The sequence below is a fragment of the Caloenas nicobarica genome, chromosome 2 (assembly GCF_036013445.1).
Source record: "Caloenas nicobarica isolate bCalNic1 chromosome 2, bCalNic1.hap1, whole genome shotgun sequence".
In the NCBI taxonomy this organism is placed as follows: Eukaryota; Metazoa; Chordata; class Aves; order Columbiformes; family Columbidae; genus Caloenas; species Caloenas nicobarica.
Genome location: NC_088246.1, coordinates 39,817,662 through 39,843,797, shown reverse-complemented (window position 1 = coordinate 39,843,797; position 26,136 = coordinate 39,817,662). Strand labels below are relative to the sequence as shown.

The following is a 26,136-nucleotide window of genomic DNA, read 5'->3' as shown; positions in this document are numbered from 1 at the left end:
CTTATCAGCTACACCGGTAACAAGGAATCATGCAACTAAAAACAAGCCCATGACAACCCAAGCAGGGTTAATGAAATATCAAAATAGGCAAATCAATAACTGCAGTATTGGGGAAAGCTGGCTACAGCAAGGCTTGGCCACAAAAGCAAGGGATGCCGAAGACGCTGACCCTACCAATGAAACCTGCTGCTCACCCTGCAAGGTTTATTTCCACTCAGTGACTGTGAAACACCACCCAGAGTCTGCAGCTAAATGGGGTGACCATGAAGGGAGAGGTTGTGACTTGGGTAATCGTGTTTCAAATCATGCAGAAGTTCTAAGTCCCAATTATATTTATCCAAAGAGCAGCGTTACAGGAGGGGATTTTCTTCTGCATGTCCAAAAGATCTTAGTTATTTTGATGGTCAAGTACTTCTAACATCATTCGTGCTCCCATTTGAAGATCTGATTTGAAGGAAAGTGTGTTTTTTCTACTGTTCAGAGATATCTATGCACTGGGCTGTAACAAAATACTCATGAATTTGTAGTGCCAGGGCCTCAGTGAGGAAAGTATGCCAACTGCTGCATAATATTTATGACTGAAACAACCTTAGTAGGAAAAATTATGATGTTAATATATCCAGCACTAATGTGCCATTTTTCAAAACCAATTCTGAATGTATTTAATGCAATTTATTTCAGGAATCTATTTCATTTTCCTTTTATGTTTCCAAATCCCATCCTACCCAGGAGAAGCAGAAAGGATCACGGTTTGACAGCTCCTAAGACTGACAGCTTTGGAGATCGATGGTAAACTGTTCTTCCAAACTAATTTAAATGTTCAGCAACCTGACCACCAAGAAAACTGCTGCCTGCAGTTTGCTGAGCACAAGCTGGGCTCCTCCGGCAGGCACCAATGGGTACCACTGATGTTTTCAGCATCCAGAGCCACCAGCATGACTCAGAAATCCACCTGCAAATGCCCAGCAAAACCACTTCCCATGGAAGGGGGACAACCCGCATCACCTGAAGCCCCTGGCTCTCCAAACTCACTGCGTGGGTGCAGACCCCCTGCCACCCACATCTTTGTAATGTGGCATCAGGAAGGTTTCAGTATTAAATGGGGGGAAGATTAAAACTATTTTTTTAAAGTCTCATAAAATGAAATCTGGATGGATTTATATTGAATGTTATTTTTCTATCATGTTTTCTATGAGTACTCTGATTGGCAGAGAAGTGAAGATGGCTCAGTGTTATTTTACAGCAGAAACCATCTCTTACAGTTTCACAGGCATTGAGCCAGTTTTACTTTTGTTTGTTATCCAGGACCTCTTAAAATTTAATGACTAGAAAGAGAGATCAGTGATTGAGTGACACCTGTGAACCAAGGATTGCCCTGGTGTGGGGGCTTTGAACATCTATGAGATTATGTGAAACCACACTTTCAACTAGCATCTCAAGCTAGACAGAATCAATATCAAATAAGCTAATCACATTTGCTTTGTGGGAGAGGCAATGCTGCCATGAGAGTTTTTGCAGCTAAGACAAGGACAGAGAAACTGTCACAGAAAAAAGAAACTGTCAGAAAATGAGATTATTGCCAAAGAAAATTCAAGAGATGATCACAAAGAAGTTCTCAAACAAAAACTGATTGAATATTATTTTAGGGAAGTAAGATGAGATCCTTCCCATGCAGCTGTCCGCACAAATGTTCAACGTTGTAAATTACTGACATAATACCATGCTTATTATTAATTGCCTTAAATCATACCACAATAAAACATGTCCAAAAAAACCCCTCAAACTAGGCACAAGCTTTTTGAGAATTTTTTTCTCCAAGTGGAAGCAGTATTTCACAGAAGCTCACCACGCAATGTTTACTATCAAGCCTAAAAACTATAAACAGTGAGTAACTACACAAACTTTAGTGTCACACAATAATTAACAGCAAAGATGCAAACAAACAGATGTACGAATCGTGATAACAGCTCAGTTAAACTGCCAAAAATAAATATCAAGCCACCCACAGAAGAATAAAAACAGCGTGTTCAACGGCAGATTTTTTTCTGCCCTCAGTAGTATTTCCTCGCCAGATCTTTCTGAAGCAGATGTTAATTTGTATTGTTCAAATTATTCCAGAGACCTTTCTCAAACAACTACTAGGGTGGGTTTTTTTCGTTAATCTCTCTATAAAACATCAGAATCAGCATAAATGTTCTGTTAACCACGGGAAAACACAACCCGAAAAGGTCCTCTTTAAAACTAAGCTTTCATTGTAGATGTTGACAGTGCAAGTATTTTGCAATGAATACGCAATGTGCATTCCTCAGTGGCTTAAATTGCTGAGTTGTTTTAAGTCTTCCAAAGCGTTTCATTCAGTCAGTCCTTTCTTTGACTATCTTCAGCTTTTTCCTTTCTTCCCTCCTTTTTTTTTTAATGTCACTCATCTGCTTTTCATGAGAAAATAAAGTATGACTTCACCTCCGCAAAAACTTAGTTTAAGATCAAAACAGTTTTGAGGGGAGGAAGCATTTGAACTAGTACATCCAGTCCTTAGAGCCTTCTTTTCTGGGACATCTGCAGAGCTTTGATAAAGCCACTGGAGAAAATTGGGGACTTCTGCCTTACTGAAGCCTGCAAAGTAATGACTGTCATCTTTGCAGGCCAGGGGACAACAAACACCACACCTTAATAAAATTGGATGAGTGCAATATAATAAAACACAATCATTAGACACTGTTACCTGCCCCCACCAAGAAAAAACAAACAAACAAAACCAAAAACAACAGTGCTGAAATTACGTACATTTTGCACCATACAATATAATTGAAATAATTTTTGACTCCTTCCACGTTAGGTGGAGCATTACAATGTGGGAAATCAAGCTCTCTGGGAGCTCTGGGCAGTGAAAACCACAGCTGTGGGCAAACTGAAGTTCTGAAGTTACTGTTTCCTTTAAAATACTGAATATACTGATAGTAGGTCAAAAATGGACACTGAAAAAATACAGCACATTTTAACACACATTGTTAGCATTTTTATTTAAAAAGGAAGCACCTGAAAGTTACAACATTGCACATCTTGGCCCCTTTTCAGTGGGTTTCAGGTATCTAAATAATCATGAATAAATGAAAATATTACAGTGACTTATAGACTAAAACATTCCTCCGCTTTTCAGACAGTGAAATAAGCATAGGAGCATGCAAACTCCAAACTAACTTAATTACAACTTAAAAGACCCCAACAATCTTAAAACTGAGTTTCAAGACTGCTGTTGTGCTGGCCTCTTTCCAACTCCGAATCATGCAAGTTGCCCTGTCTGGTGACTAAGGTGCAACGCACACTCAAAAGATTATACATACACATTACGGATCTTTCTATTTCCAGGAAATATAATTACTATAGAAAAAACATTGATTCTCCTAACACAAAAGCTGTGTAAAATATCCTGTAAGTTTCTTTCCTGCGAGCAATAATCTCAAATTGATGCTTTTAACAAAGAACATCACACAAACCATAACAAATACATTGATGAATTTAAAATACATATTTTTCCTACTCAAATGTCCAGTAATCAGCAATCAGACAGTTAGACACTTTGCGGAGCTACTCATATGTATCAGGAAATTAGCTGACCTATTTGTCTTTAACAACACAAAATAATTAGTTCAATGTTCAGCTCTAAGGACGTGTTCTTCATTTATTAATCAATCCAAGTAATTTATTTCCTGCATTTTCCAGTTTCACTTACCAAATATGAAAATGATCATAAGAAAGCTTTAGATTTCTATTATGTCTCCTACACACTCCTGCAGAAAACAACTTCAATACATTTCCAGTTGAGCTTCAAGGAGCTGTACTTGGCACTATACAGAGCTAAGGAGTAATACAGCCAAGTCTGCCTCATTTTAATCTATGAAAGCCAGGAAAAAAAAAATTTCATTATGGAAACAGTGATACATATTTACCCTATGAACTCTGTTTTATGCGTAAGAGCAGGAAAATGCCATAGAGGTCACCCTAGGATGAGACGCGGGAAGCAGCGTCTCTACCAAGGATCAGCAGCTGCTCTGGAGCCTGGGACCCAGATTTTACTTCGACCTCTGCCACTTGCTCACCTGCCGCAGGGCCTCAGCCAAGTCATCTCATCATAACCCTTCTCACTCTCTGCTTTGTTTATCTAAAGCACAAAGTCTTTCCTCAAGAAGGATTATTCCCTGCTACTTGTGCAAATGCCATAGGCTACTAGGCTCTCTAATTACATTTATAAGCATCCAGGCACTACTGTAAGATATATATAATGAGAAATAACTAACTTTACAGAAAACTTAGTGCACTAAAATAGTACATATTTCAACTTGTTTATTAAAAAAACTCCCAGTGAGACTGAAGAAAGAGTTGTGTTTTCACATACTGTAAACCAATAGGGGAAAAAAAAAGCTGAGGAGACTTCCTCCTACATCTTCATTAAATATATTTATGTGTGTAAGTCACACAGTGCTGCTTTTATATAAAAGTGCTGCAAGCTTGCATGCCTAATGCTCCATTTCACACTGGACAAAACCAAAACGATGTATGCAGCCATTCATAATGTGCACAGATATAGCAAATGCCAAACACAAAACCTTGCACAGCAAACAGCACCACCATGGACTTCCAAAAGACATGAAAACTGTGCCAACTCCTAATATACACCTTATTATTTAGAACGTGCTTTTTCCCCACCACCACCCCACAAACTTGGGCATTTAAGAAGGTTTATTTTTTTTTATTTGGGTTTGTTTTGGTTTGGTTTTTTACACAGAAGAGCCTGTTCTCCCCCTTCCACCGCAACCTTTTCTCACAGGGGAAAAAGTCAAGTAAAGCAGCTCAACAGCTGCAACTCTCCTGTCCTAATTCTTTACCAGGAAAAAGAAACAAACCTCACATTTCTCTAGCCTGGGCAGCAGCTCCCTAAACTTCATCCTTGCTCTGCTCAGAATATGTGCACACTGAAGATGTCTTTGCCAGCAGTCTTCGTCCATGTTTCCTCTGAAGAAAAGCAATCACTGAAGAAGGACCAGGAGGTCCCTCTTGGAGACTGAGCATCCCATCTCAGAGCAATGCCTTCTACCTTTTCTGCTTAGCATTTCTGCTGTTGCCAGTGAGACTCACCCTTTACAAGGCCACCAATTGCTCCATCTATATGAGGGAAGCTGATAGATGCTACGGATGCCATTACAGATTTTCTGCACTCCAACTTGTACAGCTCTGTGTAGATTTACACAAGATTCACATATGACCACCATTTAATGCATACAGATGTCCCCTTCAGAGGTGGTGTGTTTGCCTTCTCTCACTCTTTTACACTCACACACACAAATGCAAAATTAATGGAAGAGAAGTTGCAACCCAAAGTATGAAAAAGTTCAAAGTTACACTCTGCATTGCTACAGTTTCTTGCAAACCACTAATGTTACAAGCCAAGTAGTGTCATTTTGGAGCACCTGCCAGATGTTCAGGAAGAAAAATAACACATTCTTCCACCCTGCTGGATCCTTCCCCCTTTATCCCACAGGAGAAGCCACTTGATTAGTTTACAAGGAGCTTCCCATCCGCCTACTTACTTGTTTTGAGACCTGAAAGAAAGCTGCCTGCCACTTAATTAAGTGAAATAGCAAAGGCAGGTTTTGCATTTTAATCCGAACGCAGAACAGCATTTAGTGCTGTGGCTGTGCCTAGATCCTGGTGGGAGAAAGAGGCCCCGGGGTGCCCTCGGCCATGGGTCCTGCTCCATCCATCACTGGAGTGCCACTGGGGCACACACCCAGGGCTTCTCACAGAAGAGGGCCAGTAAGGCCACCCCAGCGGAGCACCAGCAGCACGACCTGTCACCACACTGTACCTCACCACCAGAGCTCCGTGAGAGGGAAAGAAGGGCTGGCAGCATGCTACAGTATGCCCTCCGTCCCTCTGAAATGACACTTGTCCCCGTTCCGACACAGCACCTGTGGCAGCGCAAACGTGGGGCTGGTGAGCCCCCAAAAGAGGCAAGGGTTTGGGAGGAGACAAGGATGCCTGCACTTCTTTGCAGCACAGCTACCTCTGTGGGGCAAAGCACCTCAGAAGAGGTTTTTGCTTTTGCCCTCACGAAGATCATCTGGAGGTATATCGGAGGAAGAAAAAAGAACTGACCACGGAATGAAAAAGCAATTCACACACACACTCCAAACAGCCCGTGACACATCCAGTGTCATTTAACAGCAAGTCTTGGTAACTTTACAATATGGGGGTGCAAAGGAGACTCAACACTGGGAAAGCGTCAAACCATGCCACCCAACCTGCAATGAGGGTCACAGGTTTCAAGTACACTAGCTACTCTTTTAACTTACTGACACTGGTGTAATCTTGCAATGTCCTGTTTATGTACCAAAGCTGAAGTGGAGGTGCCTGCACACATGGAAACAGCTAAAAAATTGAAACGTGTGGCTTCCTTAATTTGCCCTCACATGACAGCATTGCGCCACACCTTCAGCATACAGTTAAAGCTCCTCACAGCACCAGACAGGACTACGAAGTCATACTATGATGCTTCTCCGTGTACGTTAGCATTTATTTTGGCCTTTCACTTAACTTTTGCCCTTTCAAGGTTTCCAAAGTAATGGAACAGAGAAAATAAAATGCACATTTCTCCCAAACAGCTATTTTCAATGACAAAAGCATTACTAGCGGATTTGACATCAGCACTGTCAATCTGAGTATGTCAGACCTGCTGTGCATCCAGGAAATGCCCTGACAGCAGCACTGCAGCCAGCGGCCCGTGCTCCGACCGCACTGGTCCTCCTCTGTGCGCCACATGTGCACGCGCACAGATGACAATGCCAGTTGTCACAGGCCTCCAAAGGCAGGAGCGACAGCTCTGACCTGGCTTCCTCCATCTCCGACAAACAGGCAAGTCGTGCTTCTCCCAGCAATTACAAAATCGCAGGTGGAGAGAAGGTACTTGTGGAGGAAAACCCTGGGCAGCTCTCCCGAATACAAGAAGCGAGCACCAGGCTGGCGCTGGAGAAGAGATCCCCACTAGGGCAGGGTGCAGGCGGGCGGCGGTGGCCACTGCCGACCCGGGCACCGGACAGCGGGAGGGCGCGACGTGACCGGCGGGGACACAACTTTCCCAAACCCGGAGGCCGCGCCCCTTCGCATCTCTGCCAAAGCGGCTGGCGATGGTGCCAGCTCGGGGCAGCGGCTTTTGCGATGTCAACAGCTCTGCGCTGCGAGGCCGCCGCCGCGCCCCCGCCGACAGACAGCCCCCCGCCCGGGGCCGGGGGTGCGCTCCCGCGGAGCGCGGACAGGGCAGGGGCCGCGGGGACCGCGCCCCATGGGCAGGCGGGTGCCCCCGCTCCCCGCCGGGATGTTTACGCGGCTGGCAGCTGCGGCAGTGCTGTCAACCCAGCGCTCACCGCCGGCACCAGAAGCGGCACCAGAAGCCGCCCCGCCCGCCGCCGTCTCCCGCGGAAGGACGGACGGGCGCTGGCGTTGGGCACCTCCGCTGCCGCCCAGCTAGGGCAGGAGGGAGCGCGGCGCTGCCCCCACGGTCCCATCTTCGGCGCGTTTGGGGTTTATTTTTTCGACCACCGGCCGGAAAGCTCCGGGGGAGCAGAATCCACCGGCACAGCCACTTCCGCGGGGAGCGCCGGGCTGCAGCCGGGCCGCCTCCCCCGCCCGGCACAGCCCTTCCCCACCGCCTCCTTCCCTCCCCTCCCTCCCGTCAATCCCCACCCTCCGTGGGCGGGTGGGCGCCCGCGGCCGGGCGGCCGGGTACCTTGCAAGCGGAGTAGACGCCCAGCTTCTCCAGCTTCTTGGCCCGCGGCGCGGCGCGCAGCTGCGCCTTCTTCCCTGCCGTGCGCGCCGAGCCGGGCCCCCCAGGGCTCTCGGCGGCGCTGCGGGCCGGGCCCCCGGCGGCCGGGGAGCCCTGCTGCGGCCCGCCGCCGCCCGCCGCCCCGGCACCGCCAGGCTCCGCCATGCCCGCGGCGCGGCGGCAGCCGCCCGTCCGGCCGGCCGGCACGGTGCGCCCGGCCCTAGACCCTCCCCTTCGCCGCGCCGCCGCCGGCTGCTCCCCGGGGGGGCGGGAGGAGGGATCCGCCGCTCCGCGGGCGGCTCCTGCCCCGCCGGGCGGGGGTTGGGGGGGGCCGACACCCGCCTCCCGCTGCTGCGCACCGCAGGGGGAGCGGCCCCGTCCCTGCGCAGGGGCGTGCAGCTCCCTGCGCCCCCGCGGAGAGGGTGGCGGAGGCACCCGCTGCGTGCGGGAAGCTGCTGCGGAGCCATCCCGGCCCTCCGGGGGGCTGCGGGAAAAGTTGCCCTAGAAAGAGGCGACATGGCTGGCTGCGCGCACTGCGCTGAGCCCGGGCCGGCGGCGGTGGCAGCGCGGAGCGGCCGCGCTCCCGAACCCCGGTGAGCCGGCGGGGCTGCCACAGCCTCAGTTCCCCCTCATAGTGCCGTTACTTTGTTTGGCTTAACCATTATATTTCTCCACTGTACGCTTTGTGGCAGCTCTTAAACGATTCATTTTTTCCCCCAGATTATTTCTAATTCAGTATAGAAATACCAGTCAGTTTTAAATACAGGAGAATTCAACAACTCCACTCAGTTCTTCTCATCGTGTTTTTGGGGCTGGCTTTATTTGCTTTATCCAGGAACAAGTGTTGACAGCACATCAACTTATGTTTTAAAGGGATTACCTTTTAATTGAAAGCTAAAATTAAGTAAATGATCCAGCCACAGAAACTGCACTCGGTGGACAGAATCAAGTGCTTCGGTTTTGAGGCGGTTACGCTCCGTTGCACATATGTAAAAACGTGGTTGAGCTGTGAGAAACCACAAATGGCAGTTCTATAGCACGGCACCACGGTTTCAAAGGTTGGGATTGAAATTGGGTGTTTGTGTGTGATCTACAGCTCTTTGATGTGCAAACCTGAAGCTGCAATATTAGTTTGGAAGGGAACTCCAGCCTATTAAGAGCTCTCACAGACGCAGGGCCTTAACACCTTGCACAGGGCAAGGAAAGATGACTCCAGACTTCTGCAAAGTTGGGATTGGGGAGGGCAGAAGAGGGAAAACACTCTCCCTGTGGTCTCCCTCTTCCCCCACCTTCTCAGCTCCTGGGGATACATTCAAGCACAAGGTTATATGGTGAGTTGGCTTTTACATTAGATGATATGGGTGAAAATGGAATAAAAAGCGGTAGTATTTTCATGAAAAAGCAGGTCTGGGTTTGGTTTTCTTTTTTTTTTTTTGGGGGGGGGGGGACACAGGCTGAGGTATTAAAATCGACGTGGGGGTTGATGGAGGGCGCGGTCGGGACCTGCAGCCCGGGCTCCCCGGCGCCGGGGGACCTCGGTCCCGGAGAGATCGCGGCGGAGGCCAGGGCTGGCTCAGGGCTTCCCAGCAGCTTCCCAGCAGCTGTGACAGCGACCCAGTAAGATGGCTGCTGCCATCCTCCGTGCTTTAAGACGGACTGTTAAGGTGGAGGAGCCGCTGCCCTGGGCGGCGGCTGTCCCAAGCTTTGCAGCAAGTTAAACGGGGGGTGGGGGGGAAGCAGGTTTATTTAAAATTTAACAGATAATATTTTAAAATTTTGTTAAGTGTCTAAATAAAGTTTTAAAATAACGAATAGCTGCTGTATGGTAACGGCCACCTAAGAACATCTTTGCTTGCATTTTTTTATGCCGGTTAGGTTTCTGCTTTGCTCTCTGACTTGAAAATGAAACTGTTATTGCTTAGTTTCACTTTCAGCTTTCCAACTACTCTTCCTCGGTAGCAAACGTTACAAGCAAAGAGCGCATTTGGCACAACAAATTGGCTCCTATGGACGACTCAATGTCCATGCCTGAACATAGACGCTTAGTTCTCCTGGGAGCTGCTGTGGCTTTTAAATCCCTCAATATGTTGTGGTTTTTTTTTCAAATCAGCAGCTTCTCCTTTAAACGGTAAGCTGATGATATTTAACCCAGCGTTAAGTTTGTACAGCTGCATATAAATGAATTAGAAATTTCAATTCTGAAAGTACGTTTACTATTTTCACACGGATAAGTAACTCCACTGGTGTTTATTAAGGCCACTCAGCATGTGTTTATGTCTGAAGCTGCACAGGTGAGTGTTCACAGGATCACAGCCCAAGCGAATGATCTTATTCTTCAAGGTCCTTAAAAACCTGAGAAGTTTTTATTTCCATTAAAGTAAAATCAAATATGGATGTTGTTACAAAGCAGATGCTGACTTTGGTTAAATTGTTAAATTCCCGAATATTTGTTTACATTTCATGGTGTGTTTATGAGGGTCTAATTGGAAAAACACTGCTGTATTGCATCCAATAAGGCACTGGTTACTGGTTAGTATAAAGGCAAATAATACTTTTATTGCAGTTCCTTCTTATTGCAGTTCCTGTCTTATAATACTATGTCTCTTTTTTTTTTTTTTTTTTTTTCCTTTTTACCTTGCTGCTCACCAGATAACGAGAACAGTAAATCTACCAGCTTGTGGCTAGGGATACAGTTACTATAGTAACATTTATAAACACTAATTTCACTACACATGCCAAACTCCTGCCTGCTACTGCAGAGGAGCAGCTTAGAAAGAAATCACTCTCTAACTGCAAATAGGTACGTCTTTCTCTCTTTTTTAACCTTAAGCCTGATTTAAATAATTGCTCTCATTCTAACTCTGTGCAAATATATTAAAAAAAAAAAAAAAGGGCAGCATGGTCTTGTGTTAAACTGCTTCCAGTGACAGGTAAAATATTATATTCACAGTTCTGGCAAGAATAAGGAATGAAAATATCATTATCTGGCTGGAAACATGGGACTATAACTTGGGCTGTGTTGAGTTGTGGTGGCTTCAGTGAGTGTAATTTGGCCATGGCAGGTTACACTACATTAGAAAAAAAAAAAAAAGTGCTTTGACATATGAGTGCATACATATCATTCTTGATTTCATATATCCAAGCTAGCTTTTTCTGTTGACTGAGTTTACCAGCAAGTACATATTAATTTTATAATTGTAATGCATTAATAACTCTGAGCAACAGAACACAACAGAATCACTCTGGTGCTTATTTTTCACCATTAAACACGCACTATGAAGATATTAAATTAGTTTCAAACTCCAAGCATTGTCCGAAAAACAGTTTTTTCAGTTTCTGTCCTTTGGGGCACATCAATGGGTTTGCACAAGCCAGCGTTCAGCAAGTGCTGGCGGGAGCAGAGTGAGCCTACCTGCCTGCGCTACTCAGGTGAGGAGCCCCACGACTTCAGGAAGACTACTCATCTGCATGAAGTGAAGCAAGCCAGGAGCTGGATGAGACACGAGTGTCAGCTCCTGTGGTTTCTCGTCTCTCAGGCTGCTGACAGCCCCAAGGAGGTGCCTGCTCAGAGCTGGTGCTCCCAGCCAACACGTGCATCTTGCATTTGCTGCTCTCGCCAGAATTCCCTCTGAACACCCAACAAGCTTAAGTACAAGAGCATGCGCTTTATTCCAGCAAAGGAGGCAGGTGCGCTCTTGATGCCAAGTCACAAAAGAGGAAATTAAAATGCAGTTTAGGGTGTGCCTGATGCCTGGTTATTACCTAGTTATCACTTAGGGCTTTTGAGGCCTATCTTGGTCACATAAATTAAAGAATGACTCAACTAATAGCAGCCAAGTGCCGAATGCTGCCTCTCTGAGAGGAACCTCCCAGCCTACTGCTGAGCTTCAGGGCCCGCCCCTACCCCTCATCCCCATCTCCCAGCTTAATGGGAGTAAGTCTGCCCAACTCAGCCCTCTCTACCTCTCCTTTTGTTCAAGATGGGACTTTCTTCCTGCTTTCCCACCTGTTTTTATTTTTGCCATTCAATGCAAATGTGAAAAGAGGAGCTCTTGCCCCTCCCAGGAATTTCTCTGAGTATAAAATCCTATTGTGTCCTTTCATTAGTGCATTCCTTGTGGGTGAAGTGGCCTCCTTCTTGGCTACCACATATTCAGGACTGCTATCAATATTTTGAGAATCACAGGAAGTATTAACAGTACAAAAGTTTTGTTTGTTATGCTGTCTCTAGCATCCTGTCAGCTTCCCATGGTTCTTACATGTGACTTAAATAATACGCATGGCAGACCTTCCCATTAGGCCTTTGTCTGTTACAAGGAATCTCACACCCCAATTACTCAGGTTTTTAAAGGAAAACAATGCGGAAAAAAAATGCAAAAGAAAATGGAGAAAATGTCACTGCAACACTCATGGCTGTTTTAATAACATAAACTTTTTGTTAGTGGTGGAGCACTTAGCCAGTTTTATTCACTTCTTACCCAGATGATGCTCTTCTTGACTGCAGCCAGAGTTTTGATTTAACACAAACCAAGTGGGAAAACCAAAGGCAGGGCTCACGCAGGACAGGACATTTACTGCCTTTGCCAGTACAATGTGAATTGTGTGTGCCAAGTTCAGAAGTTCTTTGCTAAAGGTATTTAGCTATCTGCAGTCACTACATAGGCTTACACTGTGTTATTTTGTGGCAGTGAGCACTCTAGATCACTTCATGCAAACATAGGATGTACTATCTGTTTTCCCCTTACCTTTTCTTTCTTCCGCCTCCCCACATTTTTTTGGTCTATTCCTTCCTCTAACATATTTTTCTCTTCTTCCTGCTACTTAATATGTGGCAGAAATCACCACGATTCTCTGGGACCTTGCTCAGTGTACTTTGCCTGTGCTTTGACAGTTTTGCTAAACCACCCCATTGATGGGGACAGACTTTTTAGCAGAGCCTGTTGTGATGGAACAAGGGGTAACGGTTTTAAACCAAGCTAGACATGAAGAAGGCATTTTTCACAATGAGGTTGGTGAAACACTGGCACAGGTTGCCCAGAGAGGTGGTAGATGCTCCATCCCTGGAGACATACAAGGCCAGGCTGGATGGGGCTCTCGGAAACCTGATCTAGTTGAAGATGTCCCTGCTCATTGCAGGGGAGTTGGACTAGATGAGTTTTGAAGGTCCCTTCCAACCCAAACTATTTTATGATTCCACCATTCCCATGCAGGGCAGGTTAGTTGGTGCTGGCAGCCTTACAGACCCCTATGCAACTGGCACAGGCTCACCTGGCAGTGGGTGGGAGGGAAGGGGCCTCCTTTCTGCTACCTGCGCTTGAGTAGACACTGACCAGAACCCTTGATATGACACTGATTTAAATAATAGAACTCCACGTTGAAAATTATTTTTATTTCTGTAAGACGAAGTTACGCTGGCCTAAGTACATCCGACTGGGCCAAGCCCACTCCTGGGCCTTCCCCATAACTGTGTGGGAGAGCACCTAGAAATGCTAAGAACTATGGACACAACTACAAGCACCATGGCTAGTCACTTGGCTAAACCTCAGAAACAAAACAGGTTAAACCTCCCATTTAGACTAACTGTAATTGCAGTGTGTATGGTTGGAAAAAGTAGAGAAACCCCAGGAGTACAGCAGTAACCCCAGGCTTGGGGTTGTGGTGTGGGGGAGGCAGGTTGTCTCTGGGCGGAGAGTGCAGGAGGCAGTTCCATTATCTTCACCCATCTTCCACCTTCTCCCACAGCTTTCTCCTTGTGGATCCCCAAAACTTTGCCTGCCCTCTGTGCCTTCCCCTCTTGTGCTGAGCACAGCGGGCTTGCCACCCCCACTCGATGCTTCACAGCCTCTCTACACCCCCTTGCTCTGCCCCACACAAGTACTCGGTGGGTTACAAACTGCCATCTCCGCCCCACCAAGACAGACTCAGCTACCGAGAGCAGGTGCAAAAATAACCAGGGTGTGGAAAGTACTGCTTTTGCCATGTTTCTGCTACTCTCATTTCCCAGTTTGATGCTTCTTCCCAGCTGCAGACCTACACCTCTGCCCAAGCAGACAGTGTTACAAATTATACCTTGCACCTAAGAAGACCTAATGATACAGGCTGTTTCCACTTTATAGGATGACAGAAAACCAGTGGACCTGGATTCCCAAGATTCTGGTTTTGAACAACACTTAAGAAGATAAACAAGGAGACTAATTATCTTAATTTATTCTATAATGATTTTAATTATTAATCACTTCCTTCTTTCTTGCCCATTATCAGGTCTACAGGTGGGAGTGTTCCCAAGTCCTGAAGGCAGGCTCTGCCCCTGGCATGCTCCTATGACTCACCAGGTTCATCTTTATCTCTTCCCACACCTTTCATAACAAGACTTCCTTGAAGCTGCATCAGTTGCTTCTGAGGATACAGTAAGTAGGCTACTGCACACACCTACGTTGACTCACTTGGGAGAAGATGTCATGTTCCTTTTGTATCATTCCTTCTGCAGATGATTTTGGAGAATGAGAGGACCGGCTCCGCTAAAACTGGTGGAAGGTGTAGGGCATGCATGCTGGATAGGCAAATGAGTTTGTCTTTTCAGGTGAAGAGTTTTTCAGAGGTCTTACGTGAGTTTACGAAAGGCTACATAAGGGTTTTCACATGAGATACTAGCTCTTGGCCCAAAGGTGACCATGTAAAACTGGAACCCAGTAAGGCAGCCCCTGCGCAGGTGACAGCCCTTGCCTGTCCCCTGGCTGGAGCTGTGCCATCGGTCAGCAGAGGAACAGGGCTGAATGCACGGAGACAACAGAAGCCATATTGTGGCATCACAGGCATGTGGGAAAGCAGGGATGGAGAGGACAGCACTGGCTGAGGCATGAGCAGAAGAAAGGCATGGCAAGAAGTGAGGAAGAAGGAAAAGACAGGCAAGGAAGCCAATGCTCATTCAGCAAGAATTTGCAGCAGTGAGGCCTGTTTATACATATTAGCTGATAATAGCGTGATGATAAGCTCAGGGAGACCGTGACCTCAGTTTTACATCACAAAGCCCTTCTCTGCTTCCCCGTCACCTGCAGGCAGGCAGGCATCTTCCCAGTGCTGCTTTCAGCATCAATAATAGTCACCATTTTCTAAGAGCAGAAGTATGTAGCAAATAATAATAATGAAACAAACCTCACAGAGGAAGGAGTTCAGGACTAGAGGTTGTATAAGTTAACTGCTGACTGACAAAGGTGAGGAAGAAGCACACTCTGGGTGGAGACAGGAATGACGTGTCAGAGGGAGATGACTGCATATGGGACTCCTCTCAATACAAATCCTGGATCCTCAAAGCCGAATTAGTGACGTCTTCACTAAATTAAAAAAAAATGAGATTGTAGTGCCAAACTGCAGAAACAGAAAATAACCTCACCTTGCTCTATGAATAGCAAGCAACTCCAAATGCCCGCAGCTAGAGAGGGTTGCCAGAAATGAGGTTTACTGGGATGATGGTCTCCTCTGCCATGCAAGTCCCTGGCCTGCCAGTCTTGTGCCCTCCCTCAGTTCTGTTCCTCTTACCGACAGGGCAGAGAGGTGAAACAGACTCCCTTTCCTAATAGCAGGAATAAGCACTGGCCAAGAGGGTCTTTGTTGTGACACAAACAGTACATTTGATCTTTGCTCTTGAAAACACAAACAATCTCAAACTGTGGTTCACTCCGCATTCTTCTACATTTTTTTTTTCTTTTTTTAAAAATCTGATTCTGTTTTCAGCTCAGAACATTGAACAGTGCTGGGTTTTGGCTCCCTAAGTAGGCACAGGGAAAGTGCAGTGAACTAAAAAGCTGAATTTTATCTTTCGCTTTCTGAGGCTGAGAGCACTTCAACTGACAACACAATACGTGAAGCTAAGCTGCCGGCAAAAAACTTGAGAGTCTGTCTGTGTTCCTGATGAGGAAAATGAAAGGAGAGAAGGAAATACAGACTAATCTTGTTACTTTATAAGAAATCAACAAAAGGAAACATTTCCTTTTTTGTTTCATTTTTACAAGGTTTTCAGCTATTGACATATGCAGTGTATGCATGCTATAAAAAAAATCCACAAACCACAACACATCAAGGCTACCCTTTTAATAATCATGAGCAAAATGATTGCAACTGAAGAGTTGCAGCATATCTTGTTGTTCTACGTGAATTATTATTAATATTATCCTGGTTATTTACACATTGTAATGAAGTGGGACTGTTTTGGTGCTCTGAAATTGTGATTTGTTAGCACTTACATCCACTTAGAGAGATATAAACATCTATAAATTATGTTTGTTATGAATTAAGTTTACCGAGGTCAAACTAACATTTGGTTAAGTTTTCAATTTCTTGTCTCTAATCCAAGGGGCTTTTATATACACTAAATGTAAAATGAGTTCATATTTAGAAGGCTGACAGAAAGCAGCTTACCAGATCTTCTATATATATATTAGTCCTAATTTTTCTCATGCCTGAATGCATCATCACGATGACAGCAGTGAAAAGGCTTGTGCGATCTCCCAGTCTCAAATTCAAACTAAGCAGAATAAAGAAAAAGGGATCTGCACAAGCATCTCTTTCCCTACTATTTTGATTGCGTGCCTCGTTACCTTGCCTCATTAAAGTGGTTGCAGCATTTCTAGAGGAGTCTGCTGCTCACCTCTTGTGGAGAGATGGACTTTCCCATAAACTGGTCCTACAGCAGATGGAGAGCCATAGCCAGCTGCAAGCTCCTCTCTGCAAGGACAAGGTATCCTACAGTGCCATTAGGGTTTTTTAAGTGGTATCACCTCTACTGAAGGGATCAATTATAAAGTTTAAAAGAAAATCTACCTCAGCTGATCAGAGGCATTTGATTCTTTAAGACATACTGATTTGAGCTGGCTGAGGCTATGGCTTTTTCTTTTTAATGCTCCTGTAATTCTCAAACAGTTGAAGGAATTTTGTTAACCATCACCACAGGAAAAAAAAAGTGCACGCCTTGAAAAACAAATCACGGAAATGCTTATAACCCAGAGGTGATGGACAGAAATAACAACAGAGAAGAAAATGTACTTCCCAGCTGAAATTCTGGAAGAGACAACAGTTGGAAAATAGTTACTTTAAGTTGTGGTTGTATCAAGTTTGAAGAGAGAGCCCCCAAAAATGGATGAGGTTGAAGCAGGATGAAATTACCAAAAGCTACTCTTGTGATGATGCTGTGGCATATTACTGCTGCAAAACCCCTGCTGTTTGCCCTGGTGGTGGATTAACAGCAGTTGACAAACTGCAAGTCGGAAATCTTTGTCTGGTATTTCTCACACCTAAATACTAAACACTAAGAGATAAGACAGCATTGAGGAACAAGAATGAGGAGAGACTGGGCTGAAGAAGAAGTGGAGGCTGGACCAAGGAGCTGAAGTGGGAGAAAGGAGGCACATGGGGACAGAAGGAAGAGGTCTGCTTTGGCTGGGGAACAGGAGGAGAGGCTTGTGTGGATGACACCCCGTGTCCTTGCAGTACATGGCCTCGACTCCACATTTTCAGCCTCACTGCTCTTCCACGAGCTCTGTTGCAAAGTGCATCTCTCCTTCTGTCCTGATGGCTGGAGAACACAGAGGGCATGTGCTGCTGCTCGCAGGTCTCAAAGCTCAAGCAGCAGGGCTGTTTCCCACAGACCTAAAAGCTCAAACGCTGCTTGGCCCATTTGACAATACTTTTGTTCTTCATTATGCCTTCTTGATTTAGAAACTGACACATTCAAAATCCATCCTACATGAAAGGAACATGAACATTGCAAAATCTAGCTCTTGTAAGCAAGAAAAACAATAGAATATTGTCCACATAAATCTAATTTATCTTCTGTGTGCCTAAATACAATGGTATAAAACAATTCAGTGTTTTCCAGTTGGCTCTTAAAAGTTCTCACAACCAAAACTGATGACAATGGGAGTGAGATTTGATTATAGACACCAATGCTTCTGGCCCTGTTTCATGCAAGACTGGCAGATCTTTTTTATCTTAATCTCAAATATGCCTTATTTTTTGTACAAGTAGGAATTACACTCCACTGCCATGTCTGGAAAGTGATGGATAGATACAGAAAAGCTGATAAGAAAGTACTTCATATTTACAGTTCTGACATTGTGGAGGCACAGGGCTATGTACAGAATCACAAGGAGGAAACAACTGAATGAGACCTCACTAGGTACAAGAATAACCTAATTTGTGTAATGAATTCTGTATTTCCAAACTTTTCACTTATTGAATTTGCTCTATTACTAATTTTTAAGTTATTAGTTACAATTTTTTACATAACCTCACACAGGTTTTCCAGTTTCTTGATCAGATATGCACCAGTAGACAATGATGCAATTCAGAGTTTATAAGAGTCAGAATAGGACTTAGGTAAACGTAGTGTTACCCAACATTAAAATATTTAAATATGAAAATGTGAAAACTCTTAACATATTCAACTCCCTTATAGAATGACATGGGAGGAAGAGTCACAAGACAAAACAAACCCACCTGATTTTGAACGTTCCAGAGATGAAGATGATCAGCTGGAGAAGGTCACAATTGCACCCGAGAACAATGATTCAAAGCACATTTCAGTTTTTTGCTCTGTGTGTCAACAACCGATATATCCATACCACCTTTTTAATCACAAAAAAACCCACAAAGCCCTAACTTTGCTGGACTTTGGTAGCCCACAAAGAAAGACTGACAAACGACTTTTAGCTCATAGACAGAAACTTATATCAGAATTGACCCAGATTGCTAAATATTCTGAGAAACAAAGGCAGAAAATTGATTATTCATTTGAATTCCTTATGGATAATTGCACTCCTACATCACATTGTGATCTTCCTGATATTACCAATCCTAGTACTTTTAAGAAAGTAAAGAATTCTTTAATAAATGCATTAGCAATTTGCCAAGATAAAAACTCCACATGGCAGAGGGACATGGAAGACAGATTTATCGTGCTCGACAACTACGGAAATAGGTCAGATACATGTTTTCTGGGGTTAGTTGATGGCTCTCATGGTGTGGCAGCTGCAGAAACAGTTGCAGCAGAGCTCCCACTTTTATTTCTTGACCAGCTTGCTCAAACAGATTCCTCCTACAAAAAGAGTAAGGATGAACAGCAAATTCTAGATTCTTTTGCCACAGTAATCAATGCAGATTACAAGAAAAAAGAGAAGATTTTCTCTGATAAACCAGACAGCAGCAAGACCAACCAGACCAATACTTATGAATGGATTCACAAAGCATATGCCAAGTCCTTTTGGAGAATGGATAGACTTTTACGACTGGGAAGGAATGAGGTTTCCAAAGTTCGCTGGAGTGGCTGTTCAGCTGTTACCTGTTTGGTGGAAAGAATCCCCAGCAAGGAGACAGATGGCACTGAGGAAGGAGGAAGAAAACATTCTGGAAACACCACAGACAGTCCATTAACCAGGCCAGCCAAAGGTGCTGCTGGGTTACTGCACATTGCTAATGTAGGTATGTGCATTCCACACTGGGACTTTTTTTTTTCCTCCACCCTATAAAAAAAAACATAAGCTAATCTAGAGATTTATTGGCAGTAGCTATTTGGAGACAAAAAGCTGCAATTGCTTTAACTTGATAATGTGAAGGAGACAAGATAATTCCCTTGCAACTGATATTGGTATCAGGCAATAAATATTATGCTTATCTAATAAAGTAACTTCAATATATTTGAGTTAAAGCAGTAAAGTCAATTCACTAATGCAAAAGACACAATTAAGAAACATTCTGTAATAAACAGGTGACCTCTGCAAGAGTAGTAAGGACTTTTTTAATTCAAGAGGAAATTTAAGGTGTTATTTTAGGGCAGCCAATCATAAATCTTCTGATTTTACATCTGATAAATCCCTTGTGTCAATGAAACATGCTTAAGATAGTCTCCATGAAAAAAATGAATAAAAAGAATAAGCGACACTACATTTTGCTACCAGCAAACTGAAAGCATGATCTGTGGGGATCATCTGAATTATTAATTTCTGAAATAGGAATTGGTTGTTATTTACTATTGTTATGGAAGATCTGTTTGACCTGTTTCCTTATGAAGGAGAACCCTGCTTTGCCTTTCTGTAGCGTAGAAAAATCAGATATTCATTACAATCAGAAACACTGATACATTCCTTATGCTTCTCCACCCAGCCCTGCTGCAGGCAACACTAGGCAAAGCTCTTGCAGACATAAGCAGCTCTACTCATTTTATGTTCCCATTTGGTGGTGTGTGTTACCAGTTAAGTTCCCATGTACATAAGGCAGCTGTAAGATTACAAGCAAGGCACTTGCTTTCCCATAAAGGAGTACACATGTAGAATTATATTAAAAAAAAGCTGTTGGGTGAATAGTTTCAAACAGATTTGCATCTACAGTTATAGTCTCCAGTGTCTTTCAGTCTCTGCTTGATGCACATGCCTAGCACTATATTACTTTCCTATTACTCTCCCTAGTATTAGTAAGGACTGTGCTAATACTGCACCTTTCCATCAACACAGGCACTCTTTCCTCCTCAGGTGAGTGTATTCACAAAACTCATAAGACTTGTTCATCTTTCTTCATCTGGAATTTGGCCCAAATTAGTCAAAAGGGCCAAAGATCAGTAGGAAAAGGTGAAAACATTCAACAGGTTCCATTTCTTCAGGAGGAAAAATACAAACAAACCAAAAATCAACAAACAACAAACCAAAAATATATTCCACATCTGGAAAAACTGATTCCACATTAAAAAAAAAAAGATTGCTTGACAATGATAAGCAATCCTCTGCCAGTCTGAAGAACACTATAAACCAACTCGAACACGCACTGACACCGTAATAAGTAACTGTGGTCTACTCCCTCCCTTTTCTCTCCTCCATTCTCCCAACACTTGTTGCTTTATCCATATTTCTCTATCCCCAACAAGCATTTTTGCAGCTACTAGAACTTTATTGTTACTGGTACCAAAATTGGTAGTTCAGCATTAGCTCAGATATTTTTGCAGGAGATACAGTCTACTGCAATACAGGAATAACTCACATAAAGGTTATAAGCTTTTCAGAGCTAACAAACGCATTTGCTTTCACCTAACTGGGGAAGAAACATACTTTTATTACAATGAGCTTGAGAGGTAGGATGAAGGTAAGAAAATTTGGTGGAGAATTCACCCAATCTAAGTTCTCTGGTTCTTGTTACCTGCCTCCATCCTCCCTTCCAGATAAGGTTTTATGCTGGCTACAATTAAAGATACTGTAAACTCAAGCTCTGCTCATGAGTTCAAGCTTGAAGTTGATCAGAGATGCTTTAAGCCCTTTATGATTGAAGTCCACATTTTTGAACCACTTCTAGATACACATTTATTTAATCTAATACACTTAATTTTCCACCAAATGTATCACATCATAGAAAAAGATTTGCACAACATCAACCTTCATTCCCACCCCCCTGGGAATGTGTTCTTACATTAGTACGGACATGTTCAATCAGCACCAGGTAAACAACTGAAGAGGATGAGCAGGAGATGGTGGCACTCGCCAACTTTGCCTTCTTCATTTAGTCCCACAGTGATAGATCAGCTAGTTTTTGTCAATCCTTTTGCCTTGTCTCTGGTTTGCAGACAAGAGACTTGCATCCAAAAGCAACTAGATTTTGCTCTTTCTTGCAGTCAAACTGTTCCACATGGGTAATATTATGCTCTTAGTTAGGCTTACAGCTGGCGGTCCTACTCTGAGGATTCAAAGGAAGTTTTAGACAATCTTCTAGCTCTCCATGGAAATCAGAGGAAGCAGGAGGGAGCAAGCACAAGGAAACATTCACACAGCATAACTTAAGGCATATACATTCTATAATCAATAAAAAAGGTGTGTCCTTCAGTTTGACGTTCTGAATCGTGTTCTAGAGAAGTGTGCCTTCACACGGCCTACGCTTAGCTGTCTCCTACACCAGACAATGCCAACACTTCCCAAAAAATAGAACTACTGTATAAGCAGTACCTACTTATAAACACTTTTCAAAGATCTGTGCCCTAGTCTAGTCAGATGATATTAAAAATACAATTTAAATGATCATACTGCGGCCAGCTTAGTGTCTGGAAAAATACCACTCTGCTCAAGTTCCTTCTGTAAGGCATCACTTTTGCCCTTATGCCAACACATGGAAGCAGACCAATAACCTCCCCAACACAAAAAAATGGTCTTCTCCCAGTGTAGCCATAGAGGATCTCAAACACCACATCACTTTGTTTCAGAGCTGCTTTCTTTTATTCTCTGCATTCAGTTTTGACAAGACTAGTCACTTGCAGTGTTGCAACTTCCTAACATGTTTCATTCTCACCATGCAGATTTCAAAAGCATTGAGGGAAAACCAAAGTACCTATTCCTACTAAAGGAAAGGCGTTATCTCATGATGGATGTGAGAACTCTTATTCCCTTGGGTCCCTTAACCAAGGAAGAGATTTAAGGCATCACATTAATAAAATGTAAATTCTACACATATCCAAATTATTTTCAGGTACTAGACATTTTATACTGCTAAAAATAGCCTGAACCTGAAACTTCCTGACTGAGTTTATTCAGCCATAGTATCTTGAAAGTACACACTCTCCTAGAAAACAAACAAAAAACCACACCATAAAACCAACACCTCCCCTCACAAAAAAACAGAGTATTTGAGAAAAATACACACTTCTGCTTAAAATACAGTCAAGAGGCAATATTCTGAATGAAATGTCACTTGGGACTCCTCACAAGAGTTTAGTTGCAGTCAGAAGAATAAGGTTCTGGAACAGTCTTCTGAATAATGACAGAAAAAAAAACAAGCACAGAAAACTTTGCTGTAAAAGATTAATTGACGGATATATTGTTGCCTGTGGCAGTAGATAATTAACTATTACTTCATTTTTTTCCCCAGTCCTTAGCAAAAGGCTGTTAATGTAACAGTAGTATCCTCAGAAAAACCCCCCAAAACCCCTCAATATTCTAATTCAAAAGATCTTATTTCAATTTTAGGTAACGCACATGCAGTCTTATGTAAAAATGGAAAGAGTCACTGCCTCTCGAAAGAGCACAGCACTTCTAATGCAAGTGAGAAAAAACGCATACTTCAGAATGGTGGAAACATCAGCACTAATGAACCAGACGGATTAGTGGAGGGGTACCTGAGAACTACACGGGGTCTTGGACATCATGGAGATCCGGTACTGAAAAGATCTGTTATACCTCTACCTCATACTATATCTGTCCCTATTGATGATACTTGTCAGTTTCTTATTTTAGCTTCTAATGGGCTTTGGGAGGTTTTGGATTATAATGAAGTACTTGCTTTAACTCTAACAACATTCACTCAGTATTTGAGAATGCATGAATGTGTTCAACAAAATGGAACTTCTCCATGTAAGTGTCAGTATTTGATGCCTCTCGGTGAAGACAACTTAAATGACTCAAAGGCTATTAAAGATCTGCAAGCTGGAATAGAGATACTGTATTCCAACACAGACATTTTTCTCAGTGACTCAAAAGGCAACTTGGAACAAAATAAGCCAAAATATTCTAGGATGAGCTATTTGCAAAGTGAAGATGGAGCCCCTAAGGAAAGTGATGACCACAAAAATCAAGCTAATCCAGAACTGTCTCTTTTCAGTAACGACAAAGTAAATTCACAGAACAGAGAGATAAAACAGTCTGATTCTAGCATGCAAGGTAGCTGTGAAGCACTGAGAGAGTTTGAGGACAGAGAAGTTAATCTAAGTAACAGTTTTCAGCCACAGTCACAGGCTGCAGTGCAAGAAGAAACAGACACTGACACTTCCTGTGCAACAGGTCCAAGTTGCAACCATAAAGAGCTGCAAGAGAATGTACTGGCAATAGGGTCTAAAGACACAAAACAGCCCCCAAAAGATATAAAAGCACGCCTAACCGAGTCAGGTCCACAAATGGCTGAAAAAATGGACTCCAAGATTTTTTGTGACAAACTTGCAAGTTATGCTGGTCAAAAACTGCAAAAGACTGTATCACCAGTGGGTTCTAAACCATCACCACAGTTTGAAGAGGACACAGAAACATACCCATCCAATTGTGAATCACAAACTGCAGGAGGAGGCAGAGTCACCTCTAAGACACTGTACGACAACGCAGCAAGCTACATCAGTGAACGACTCGTACAGACTGCATTAGCTGCAGGTTCAAGAGATAACATTACTATTTTGATTGTACTTCTGAACGGATGCGATAAAATACCCAATTACCTCAACATTTAAAAAATCATCATAGGATAACTGGAGTGGCACAGTAGATATAGGACAAGCTTACATTTAGCTGTGTCATGAATTTACTTGTAATCATCTTAAATGCTGACCCATATTCAGACATCTTGTCTGAAACTGTTCAAATACAATAAAACCTTCTGAAACTCGCAATAAAAAAGGTAATAAAAATCTATTTTTTTCTTTTTTAAACCATTTTATTCAAACCTGAGCGCCTCAATATAAAACTAAACACTGGTGAACTGTCATTTTCCTTGCTAAACCCAGATTACCGCAAATTTAAAATCTGCACAACTAAGTTTCTGCTATCAGTTCAACATTTAAATAGACTAATTCATCTCTTCTGACACACTTGGTAGATTTCATATAATGAAAATAACTAAAAGAATTAGTGCAATATACTGGACAGATCAAAATAAAATGTACTTTGGAAAACAAAGTTGCAAAGTTCATTACTGACAGACAGCAGTACTTATGTTACAGATACAGGAGCATCATTTATTACTGTTCTAGCCATAGAGGAAGAACTCAGAACCCCCTTTGATTAGAGAGGAAAAAAGTTAGCTTTAAGTAACTGTACATTCTGTATACCTTTAAGCAACTCTTAAATATTACAGAAAGTATTAAACAAATGTAGACTACAATGCAGAGTACCTATTTACAGTACATTAATACCCAAATTTAAAATCAAGTTGGATGTACATAATCATTAGTGCACTATTTTTTTTTCCTTAGGGGAAAAAAAACCCATAAAACTGTAATGGCCAGCAATGATCAAAACCAAGAAAGAAGTCACAGACACAGAGTTTGTTGTGGTTTTACTTGAAGAGCTCTTACAGTTTGTAGAGGGAAAAAAAAAAAAATCCTAAGTCAAAGTTGCATTTACTGGTTTGTACCCTCTGAACAGATTAGAAATGAAGTTAAACTTGATTTATCACTAATTCCTTTAGATAACTAACTGGGTTGATACAATTTACATACAGTGTACCAACTAAAACTCCACATTCCTGCAAGCATAGGGTTCTTAAAATTGTTAATGCAAGTATTATTTGTAATTAAATTATTAAACTATGGAATGTATAACTAAACAGTAGATACCTGCAGAAACAACTGGTTGCATCAATACTGTGAATAAATTTAAGTAATTTTTAGACCCTGTTTCTAAAAAGGTTTTAAAGCACAATTGAGAATTTCAAAAAGTCCCAATTCTATTTATTATAACAGTAATCAGTATCGAGGCTACAGGAACTGGCCAATTAGGTCCATGGAAAGTAGTTCTCCTACACTCCTAATGGCAAGTGATTTTTAAAACCTTTGAACTGAAGGAAGTTTATTCTGCTTCCATCTCCCCGCTACTGTTGAAACATTACAGCCAGTGGTGGATACATGCATGTTAAAATTTTAGGTCAAAAGAAAACTCTGTATCATGAACTTTATTATTTTAAGTCTCTTCGCTGTTTGGAAGCTGTACTGGGCCAGGTTAAGCACTCCAATTCCATGGTTATTAACAGTTAGGAAGCAGAAGAATATTCAGAACAGTTTAAAGCAATTGATGTTTTAGTTACTACAACATTGACTCTTGGGTGGTTGCGTGGGTTCAGTAAGGTCTACTCCTCTTCCTCTGGCAGAGTTGACTCCTGCATTCTGTGGTTCACTCTTGGGCAATTTTTTTGCTATAAAATAAATAATAAAAAAAAGTTAAAACTGAGTTTGCACCAAGATTACATTACTTCAGTACACAAACAGTCAACATTTTATTACTCCATAAGCATATCAATATAATCACTATAAAATCTGATTTGATTCAGTATGTTGGTAATAAAAGAAGTTAAGACACTTAACTACTTAATGATTAACTACCTTATCTATGATTCTCAAGAGTGAAATACATTAGTAACCTGAGCAGTACAATTTATCTGCAAAGGTATGCTGTGCCAGTAAACGACAGCTCTTGTGGGAATTCACACAGAACAGACTTTAAGATCACAATGTTAGTGCCAAAAGATACAGAAAGAATGAAAAGGCAAAAAATGGAGACAGAAATGGGCCTAACTACTGCCCATTTATCTAGGCAGAGTAA

At 42.8% G+C, this 26,136-nt stretch overlaps 3 protein-coding genes across 4 annotated transcripts in view; 1 reads left to right on the top strand and 2 right to left on the bottom strand.

Moving 5' to 3' along the window:
* KAT2B (lysine acetyltransferase 2B) overlaps positions 1-8,026 on the bottom strand; it is a 43,404-nt gene extending 35,378 nt beyond the window's left edge. For both annotated transcript variants that reach the window (XM_065628897.1, XM_065628898.1), the window contains exon 1: positions 7,781-8,026. In XM_065628897.1, the coding sequence (XP_065484969.1) occupies positions 7,781-7,981 (201 nt within the window). In that variant the 5' untranslated portion in view covers positions 7,982-8,026. The remainder of the gene's footprint in view (positions 1-7,780) is intronic.
* Positions 8,027-9,066: 1,040 nt separating this feature from the next.
* On the top strand, positions 9,067-24,174 carry PP2D1 (protein phosphatase 2C like domain containing 1). Its single transcript, XM_065628777.1, has 4 exons — positions 9,067-9,147; positions 14,078-14,223; positions 18,267-19,288; positions 22,804-24,174. The coding sequence occupies exons 3-4, from the start codon at positions 18,268-18,270 to the stop codon at positions 24,048-24,050; spliced, it is 2,268 nt and encodes a 755-aa protein (XP_065484849.1). The 5' UTR covers positions 9,067-9,147; positions 14,078-14,223; position 18,267; the 3' UTR covers positions 24,051-24,174.
* RAB5A (RAB5A, member RAS oncogene family) overlaps positions 24,070-26,136 on the bottom strand; it is an 18,763-nt gene continuing 16,696 nt past the window's right edge. The window contains exon 6 of the mRNA XM_065628778.1: positions 24,070-25,729. Coding sequence (XP_065484850.1) covers positions 25,614-25,729 — 116 coding nt within the window. The 3' untranslated portion in view covers positions 24,070-25,613. The remainder of the gene's footprint in view (positions 25,730-26,136) is intronic.

Bases quoted from the DNA above. Each gene is read 5' to 3' on its own strand.
- PP2D1 (XM_065628777.1), top strand. From the start codon at position 18,268: ATGACATGGGAGGAAGAGTCACAAGACAAAACAAACCCACCTGATTTT. The intron at 19,289-22,803 runs GTATGTGCATTC...TTTCAATTTTAG, and splicing joins ACTGCACATTGCTAATGTAG to GTAACGCACATGCAGTCTTA.